This window comes from Corticium candelabrum, chromosome 13 (genome assembly GCF_963422355.1).
Source record: "Corticium candelabrum chromosome 13, ooCorCand1.1, whole genome shotgun sequence".
Lineage (NCBI taxonomy): Eukaryota > Metazoa > Porifera > Homoscleromorpha > Homosclerophorida > Plakinidae > Corticium > Corticium candelabrum.
In genome coordinates, this window is record NC_085097.1 from 4729737 (window position 1) to 4739736 (window position 10000).

Genomic DNA, 10000 nt, shown 5'->3' on the forward strand with positions numbered 1-10000 from the left:
AAAAAATTTAATAACAATAATTTTGAAATTAAAATTACATTTTAAAATTTTAAATATATAAAAAGTAAAATTTGAATTGTAAAAATGAAATTTTAGTAATAAAAATTAAAAATAGAAAATTAAAATTTGAACTAAAAAATTTTAATAATAAAAATTTGAAATCAAATCTTAAATAACTTAAAAATTTTAGTAATACATGTAATAAATAAATTAAAATTTGAATAGTTAATAATAAAATTTTAAATGTAATCTTAAAAACTTAAAATCAAAAATTTAAAATTAACTTATACAATGTTGTAATTTTGATAACTGTTTAATCACCCACTGATGTGTAGTATGACTCGATTTCTGAAATAGATGTTGGGTTCACATGCATAGGATAGAGTGAGCTGAACAGCATGGAGATTAGTAGCAAGTGACCGATGTTTACAAATGAGCTGTTGTTCCTGGATTCGTTACTTGTGATTTGGGTGTCGCAATTTACCTCTGATACAAATGCAGTCAAGGCCTTGCTTGATATAGTCAACTATTTGAATCACGTGACAAACATTGTCACTTGATGAGATACTCATGCTTATGCCAGCAACACGTGAAACCTCACCACATGGTCCTATGTATGCTCGTGCCCATGCGCGCGTGCACACACACACACACACACACACACACACACACACACACACACACCAGCTAGTGTACCCTTCAAACTTCATTTACTCTATTGGCATGACGAAATCATGCATGGACACAAGACTTCTGAAATTTCTGTGAGAGAAAACAATACAAGAACACTCTTATCTGTTTCTTCAGAAACTCCAAAATTTGTAGCAAACAGATGCCCAGCATTAATTAACTGAAATTTGCAATACCTAATGCTGACATGTTTCTATGATGGAAATAAATATTTGTATACATCTCATGCAACCGTCATTCGTGATAGAATCAAGTCCTTACACTCAATGTTCTCCACTTCCTAAGAACTCAAACACCATATGATTGAATTCGTCTGCATACCTCAAATGAATGTTATGCTTTCCATCAGGAAATTCGTGATACTGTAGAGGACACTTGAAGGCCTCCTTCAGATAGTCAACGTGTAAACGAGGAACGAGTGGATCCTTTGCTCCGTGTAGAAGGAAAGTCGGACACCGAACTCTCCCCACCTCTTGCTTATAAAGATCTCCACCTTGGGCATATATATCTTCAATAGTATTACTCCAATTACTCCACATCTCTCGGAGGCCACCAGAGCCATACACAGACTCCATTGCCTCTCGATGTCGTTTGCTCCATGAGTCAACGTTCTTCGTCCGTTCCTACAGCTGCATGTCCTCATCAGTAATGAACGAGTTCCCTCCCCATATCACCATCTTTCTAATCGCTTCCGGTTCACTGGCAGCCAGTATGACTGCACTGTTGCCGCCATCACTCCAGCCCATCAACGAAAACTGTTCGAATCCCAATGCCCGCATTACAGCAAAGCCATCTCTTGCGTCCTGGTGAAGAAAGTCGGCGGTGAATGTGCGATTTGGAGGACGGGAATTGCCGTAGCCTCTTGGGTCTATAGCAATGACTGAATGACTGGCAGTCAAAATGGCGGATTTCTGTTGAGGACCGAAGTCGGTCTGCGTCGTTCATATAGCACCTGGTATACATAGAAGGCCACTTTTAGCCGTGCCAGCGCGTTCGTAGAATATGTCCACACCGTTTGCGGCAATCTTCGCAGAACAACGGCCGGATTAGTGCACACGACGACTCGACTTGACAAATAAGACAGCTTACCTTGCCATTTTCAATACTTGAAAACCTTCTAAGTGACGGAAACACGAGACAAAACAGTTGACGAAACCTTCAGTTTGCTACTACAATAATGTACAGTACTGACTAGACAAATGCATTGTATCCGGGAGAGTTAGGCGATAACCACGTGACCACAATTTTAAAACATTTTACGTCTAGACTACTATTAGCAAAAGTCAATCGTTCTTTTGACACTCAACATACTTTATTATTTATAATGCAGTGTAGTACAATAATTAGAAATTAATGGCAGCTAGCTTCGGCCTCCCAGATCCGTGTAGTGCCGATTCCAAATCGTCCTGTTATATCAAAAGCTCGATGGAGAGCTATATATGACCACGCCCTTTTCTGTTGTGCAACCCGGAATAGAAGCCTCGCTACACTCGGTAATTAACTACACAATGACGTAATCAAATTGATATTCATCAGGGCGTGTCTTCGTCTAACCACGTGTGTTTTAGCAGTTGGCAGCAATAGCCCCCCACGTCCCTACACTCTCTCGCGCTAGTCTCGTCCGGTGCCCGTATGACAATTGGGCGCCTAAGTTTAGCGCGGGAGAGTCTGAGGACGAGCCTAGGCAGCAAGACGTTACTTCAAATCGTTGAGTGAGGACAAATATTGAGTGGTGAGTAAGTGTACAGTTGTTCTAGGGTCTAGACAAATCGACGTCCACTAGTTCTAGTGAGCGCTATGTAATGATAGGGCGTGGCAGTAAAGGAACGAGCTTGATCGATGTGCTTGTTGTACCGCGGCAGTTTAGAAACTTAAATTAAGTCATTCGCTACATAGACGGCACGGCTAGACTTGTAACGCGCATGTCGGGCTTGTGTGGAGATTTTTTGCTATTTTGTAGTCCATGCAGTTGCCTGGAGTACATCTTGGATAGATCTGTTCCTGGTGGTTGCTAGAGTTTCGCTAGTTTGTGAAGGAAGAGAATATCAAAAACTTGGAAAGATGCCAGACATGCATAACCGACCGGAAGTTTCCTCCTACGTGTGGGAATGACATTACGTCGTAGGGGTTCATGATAGACGTTACTGCGTGTAATCATAAGATGTGCACGCATGGAGAGCTATGACGAAAGGGTTTGTGTATGTGAGTGACTAGCTGCATGATCAAATAGCAGGATGCTAGTCGTACGCATACGCCTCGCATTGATAAGTAACGCGTCGTGACGGAGTTTGTGACCGTCTATACTGAAACGCCGCGCCCTAGCTACAATACGTATTTGCTGAAACTCTGTCATGAAGTAAACATGCAAACTTGCTAGTCAAGTAGTACGGGACGTCGTCGTGTGAATACAGTAGTTGACTGTAGGTGACATTCAGTTTCTGAAGGTGTTTCTAGTTTGTCGAGTACACATAATCCCTAGCTACAATACAAAAGGGTGCGGTGACGGAACTTATGAGGCTTTTTCGCCGCAGTTTATTCACTTGCACGAATCGTTCATAGACTGATATGTCTATAGTCGGGCTCGGTAACGATTTTTTAAGTATATAGGTGTTATAATAAAACGTGGCCGTGGGGAGGAAAAATTTGAGAGTCGTCTCCACACACACACACACACACACACACACACACACACACACACACACACACACACACACACACACACACACACACACACACACACACACACACACACACACACACACACACACACACACACACACACACACACACACACACACACATACACACACACACACACACACACACACACACACACACACACACACACACACACACACACACACACAACACACACACACACACACACACACACACACACACACACACACACACACACACACACACACACACACACACACACACACACACACACACACACCGACACCAACTTCCATTGTCTTTATGTATAGCTCTATTATAATTCTATTGCTAAAAATATTTTCTCATTTAGATTTGCTAAAGAAAGCTTAATTGAAATGGCAGCAGCTGCAGACAACAGGTATGATGAACCGTGTAACGGTATATTGTTAGATATTGTACCGATAGAGTGCACTATACACTCAATGATATATACGATTTGGTTGATTGAAAGTGAGTTGAGTGTGTCAAAATAGGTAGGAAGTACAAGTATCATGCCATGTATGCAACGTCGAGGGTCTATAGGCCTGGGCAATGCATGCACTTACTTAATCTGTTAGCTTTACTTACTGGCTCGCCTTACACATGGTAAAACATGTGCACGAATAAGACTTGGGCACAAAGCTATATAGAAAGCGGCAGTCATTTTTGCCTCTAGAGTTGTTGGTTTATTCTTGCGCGCTACAAATGAAAATGCATGCAGTTAACCTAACTCGATACTAGTGATAAGTTTGTCCTCTTCATGTACAGCTCTTCAGGTAGACATTTCAACTTCCATTGGGCAACGTGCAACCGTGCGGACAAAGTTCTTCGAAACAAGCAAATAAGAGAAATGACTGACATGATGTGCGCGTTGGCCAACTCAGGTGGAGGAGTTCTTTTCCTAAACCGCAAACCTTGGGAGTACGATAGAAAAACAGTTGACCGCTTATACGACGAAGAGATTCAAGCGTTTGAAGAGAAGCTACGTGACGCTGTGCCTCCCATTGTGCCAGAACAATATTTCATACGGGATTATGTATTCGACAAATCCAAGAAATGTTTCAGATATAGACAAGAACCAGCAAACTCTCAAAGCACAGTCATTGGTATTTCAGTAAGAGCAAGGAGTGACTATACTGTTCACATTCCAAATCACCATTTGCATCTGAAAGTACCGAGAGATAAGTCTGTTGTTACTGCAAATGAGTACGAATTGAAAAATGTCTTAAAAAGAGAAGGTTTGCCGGATGCTTATGAGTGGATTCCGAATCCACAAAAGCTGTTAAATCGAAAATCACCACAAGAAAGTCGTACTCTTCAATTCAAAGGTTATTACAAAGATGCTAGTGACATACTAGCAGGCATTGCTAGAGAACTTAAACCTTATTTGTCGGCATTCGCGTCTTTTTGGGGAGGATCAGTTGTATTTGGCGTTAACGAGGACAAATACGAAAAAACAACACTGCCTGGAGTTTGGATTGGAGAGAACTTACAAGAACGAACGGACAAAAGACAGAATATAAGATGCGCAGTTGGCAGAGTAGTTAGCAGCTTGTGGATCGAAAATCCAAACTATCAGATTGAAGAAGGGAAAGACTATTCCGTTACATTTCTTGATGCTGAGCCAGAAAGAGATGCTAGAGAGCTAGTAGCAGTGTCTATCAAGTCTATGAGAAGTGAATGTCGAGGAGTCTACGAACTGGAACCTAGGCCTGAAACCTGTCAAGAAGTGAATGGATCATTCAAATCAGTTCAAATGTCATTTGAGGATTGGTCTAAAAGAGGTGAGTTCTATTTAGCTGATTCAATTTGTATGTAGCAGAAACGTGGTCCCTAAAGGGTAACTGCAACGCAAAAATCAAAAATTCTTTTATGATGGAAATCGATAGTTCTACTTGCATACATGACAGGAAAAATAGTTTTAGATTTTTAAGATAAGTCTTCGCTGTGATATAGCAGGTGAAAGTTGCTTCCGGTTCGTTCCGGTAAAGGGCGTGGTATCGTGTTGACGTCACTGGAGGGAGAGGCGTGTGCGTCTGTATTGTCAGCGGCCTGTAAAAATGACTAAATCTTCATATCCAAGGCAACGCTGCTAGGGTGGAGGCGACGGCAGCAACAGCGAGTCTTCTGAAGAGTCCTCTGGAGGTTTTTACGTGATAGTAACGTTCCGTCATCGCATGAATCGCAGGATGAAGAGGATGAAGGAGATCTGCTGGGAGCCATTATTAGGTATATGTAGTGATTAGACCACACAGGTTTGAGTTCAGCGACAATGCCTTTGAAGCATTGAGATCGCCTGCTGCCTTGGAAGCGGACGAGGAAGAGGACAGGCTACTCGATAGCCTGTTATCATTGCAAGTAGAAGTAGGAGCTAGCAACGTAATCGATGCACATCCGGGTAAGTAAACAACATTCACAGGTTGCAGCTGCGGTCGTTGTGAGATGATGGATACGTACTCGTGTGGAGTGCGTGTGCTGTCAAAACTTATTTGAGGTTGTCTCAAATAATGACACGATAATAATGTCGAATACTAGCAACAATAGTGGCACAGTGTACTGGTGAGTTCATGCAAAACTCTAGTGCTGTACGTGAGAAAGAGAATAAAATAAGTTGAAGTACATACGTTGAATTCACCTTGACACAAGGTTTGACTTTACTGTACAGTATACTGTAACGCATACGACTGCATTTACTACACATGATGATCAAGAGGCGAGTCATCTAGAGTCATCAAGAATCTGACCTCTCCTAGCCATTTGCAGTACTCTTAGTCCTGCACGAGAGTCTTCCTTACCTTTCCACTTCTCAATTACGGCTCTCCTTTTCTTTTGCAAGGTTCCAGAGTGCTGCGACCTTGAAGTGTGGAGGCAGGTAGATGGAAAATGGTGGCCTCGATTTCGCTCTTCTACAACCCAGACCAAGCTCTTGAATAGACCTGGCTGTACGTATCTCGAAGCAATCAGGCTAAAAGTGGCTACTGCAGACTCCTGTCCACTCAGTAAGACGTTTTGTACTCAGTAGCAGTCGCCCGGACGACACAAACGTCTCTGCAATTGTCCTCAATATTTAGCGATTCTCACTCTTTCTTAGCTTAGGCATATTCGGAAATCGAAACACGACTGCGTATGACTTGCGTGAATTGGTGCATCCTGCAGCCACACCACACCAAACCATTCTTCGCCACAAATTCCTTTGTTTACAATACGCCAGCGTGGAGTCTCCCTCCAGTGACGTCAACACGATACCACGCTCTTTACCGGAACGAACCGGAAGCAACTTTCAGCTGCTATATCACAGCGAAGACTTATCTTAAAAATCTAAAACTATTTTTCCTGTCATGTATGCAACTAGAACTATCGATTTCCATCATAAAAGAAGTTTTGATTTTTGCGTTGCAGTTACCCTTTAAGCCAGATTTTTAAATTTTTAAATAGCAAAAAGGAGATTTTAATTAGGGACTGGTGAGACTGTGAAGGAGCAGACTAAGGGCCGTTTAAAGCAGAGTATGGTTGAAATACATATGCAGTTGTGCATTACACACAACGCATTGCACTGTTACAGATTGTGAGTTTGCAAATGTAAAATCTATTACCAAATGTACCACATAATCTCAAAACGTTTGTTACAATCACCCAAGAACGCCTTGACCTGAAAATAGTATGACAAGTTTTAGTATTTGTAATCATTAGAAAATCACATTCTGGAGGATAAATAAGGACGTCTCTTTAGGAATGTGATTCTTATGTGGGTAAGGTGGGTGGGTGGTAGCTGAGTGTGCAAATTCTAACTTTGTCTATTGCTGGCTTTGATCTTAGTATTGAAGACAGATGGAGATCAACTGAAGTTGCCATCACATCCTCCGGAGGGTTGCCAGCGTACTTCAGAAGCTAGGAAGACTCTATTGTGCTCTTACTGTAACAAAGATGAAAGGGCGACCAAAGTTCTCGTTCTACGGTTGGAAGGTCAAAGGGGTCTTCCAATAAGGGCTTACAATCGGTTGCCTGGTGGTTTTATATTGAAAAATATCGCTCATGATATTGAGAAAATTACTGAAGTCATCATTGTACTCAGTTGCAAGTACTACATGTGTCAATCACACTAGACCAAGCAATAGTCATCACAAGTCAGACGAAAACAAACGTCATTTCAATTTGACTTTCCTCTTGAGCTGTTCCACATTCAAAGGCTAGACGGTGACGCAGAACACTTTTGTAAAATACTAGCGAACACCGTTTAAGAGAAATGTACTTACTAATTACATTATGCAGACTGTAGCGCCGGTTTACATGATTGTAGTGATTGTTGTAGTAATAATTAGATTGTATCATTTGTGACGGATGATTGCTAGAGACTACATGTGGCCGTATAGTATTTTACATGTGCCAAAAATGAGATTTAGTAGATACTGACTAGACTTGAGCCAATCTCTCCCTGCCCCGCCATTCTCCGGATTGTCACTCTACCTTATCCGGAATGTAAGAATAAGCTTCGTTATCCGGAATATAAACTAACTGTCAATTTGTTCATTGACTGTTATTGTTATGCATACGTAAAGTTAGCGATTGAAATTGATAGAGTAAGAGTTCAAGTATAACAATCTGTCTGTCTGGCTGTCTGGCTGTTTGTCTGTCTGTCCATCTGTCTGTCTATCTGTTAGTCTGTTTGTCTGTCTGTCTGTTTGTATACCTGTTTGTTTGTCTGTCAGTGTGCCGTTTGTGTGGGTATCATGTGGCGTGTAGATGTGGACAAACATGCACACACACAAACACACGCACATTTTTACGCTCGCTCAGGTTTCTTGATCCAAAAACTCTCGAGCTATTTGACGCCGGCCGCAAGAGAGCCCGACGTTCTCGAGCCACAATTGATCCTTCCGTTGTCGACCCCTATGCTCCTCTCCCCAACCATCACATGTACATCATGCGCATTTTGGACCTCTGGTTAGACAAACACAGTCAAGACTACAGAGAATACCCTGAAATGAAAGTACGTCGACCCACATGATCTGCTAACTGGCTAGTAGACCCTTCACCGTCCTTGTCTTTGTATAGAGAAAAATCAAAGCTCTCTTGAAGCCAATGCGCAGAATTGGAGGACCATACGTTTTGTGTGCAACCAAACTACGTATACGTCAGCTGTGTCATGATGTCAAGGTAAGCAACTACACACACACACACACACACACACACACACACACACACACACACACACACACACACACACACACACACACACACACACACACACACACACACACACACACACACACACACACACACACACACACACACACACACACACACACACACACACACACACACACACACACCACACACACTAGACTATGCTTATATCCTCATATCTTGCTTGCAGAAAGTACCGGAGTCGCTCGATTTGAAATTCTCTGGCAGTGGTACCAAGCATGCGCACGACCGATTGTATGAAAGGTCAGCCGTCTTGTACTTGCAGTAAGCATACCCGCACTCTTCAATTTTGCTTTGCATTTTAGTGTCGAGATATTGTAACATCTGGGGAGCTCGCCATCACAACAGATCAAGCAATCTTCTTTGCAGGAATTCAAAGTTACATCGAAGTATGTGCCAACCGAGATTCCTATTATATCCTTCCATGTATCTTAACACTCTCTAGGATCTGTCTGCTTCATCATCAGTCGATAAGCACAAACTATCCAATTCAACTTGGTCTCTTTTCGGAGACAGGTAATGCATGATGTCGACCATCAACATTATACTGTGTGCATACGTGTGTGTGTGTGTGAGTGTGTGTGTGTGTGTGTGTGTGTGTGTGTGTGTGTGTGTGTGTGTACGTTTGTGTGTACGTGTGTGGTGTGTGTGTGTGTGTGTGTGTGTGTGTGTGTGTGTGTGTGTGTGGTGTGTGCGTGTGTGTGCATTTGTGTGTACGTGTGTGTGTGTGTGTGTGTGTGTGTGTGTGTGTGTGTGTTGTGTGTGTGTGTGTGTGTGTGTGTGTGTGTGTGTACGTTTGTGTGTATGAGTGTGTGTGTGTGTGTGTGTGTGTGTGTGTGTGTGTTGTGTGTGTGTTGTGTGCGTGTTTACGTTTGTGTGTGTGTGTGTGTGTGTGTGTGTGTGTGTGTGTGTGTGTGTGTGTGTATAAATTAATAATTAATTTGTCTTTCAACTGTCAGAACATTGAACACTAAATTGAAACACTGTTTACCACCTGACGTGAAAGGCAAAGCCGTCTCTAAAGCGTGAGTCGATTATTGTCGAGTTTTCGTGGTCTGAGCTGACGAGGTGTGTGTGTGTGTGTGTGTGTGTGTGTGTGTGTGTGTGTGTGTGTGTGTGTGTCTGTCTGTCTGTCTGTCTGTCTGTCTGTCTGTCTGTTTGTCTGTCTCTTTGTCTGTCTGTCTGTGGTGTCTGTGTGTGGTGTGGTGTGTGTGTGTCTGTGTCTGTGTGTGTCTGTGTATGTGTCTGTGTCTGTGTCTGTGTCTGTGTCTGTGTGTCTGTGCATGTGTGCGTGCGTAGGATTCGCGTGCAGCACGAACTGTACAGAAGTCAGAGAATGTCGGATCGCAACGCCAAACACTTGTACATCAATCGTGTCCACGAACTGCCTCAGTACGGTTGCAAA

General features: G+C 42.5%; 2 protein-coding genes across 2 annotated transcripts; one reads left to right on the top strand and one right to left on the bottom strand.

Annotated features, from left to right (window-relative positions):
- Nucleotides 1–700: 700 nt before the first annotated feature.
- LOC134188938 (valacyclovir hydrolase-like) lies at nt 701–1905 on the bottom strand. The gene is given in 2 exon segments (XM_062657152.1): nt 701–1715; nt 1780–1905. A coding segment is annotated over 1 exon segment (516 nt). The 5' UTR covers nt 1470–1715; nt 1780–1905; the 3' UTR covers nt 701–953.
- A 428-nt stretch (nt 1906–2333) lies between these two features.
- On the top strand, nt 2334–7759 carry LOC134189084 (uncharacterized). Its single transcript, XM_062657315.1, has 4 exons — nt 2334–2422; nt 3722–3769; nt 4159–5174; nt 7207–7759. Exons 2-4 carry the CDS (start codon nt 3747–3749, stop codon nt 7491–7493), a joined length of 1326 nt encoding a protein of 441 aa, XP_062513299.1. The 5' UTR covers nt 2334–2422; nt 3722–3746; the 3' UTR covers nt 7494–7759.
- The last annotated feature ends 2241 nt before the right edge of the window (nt 7760–10000 follow it).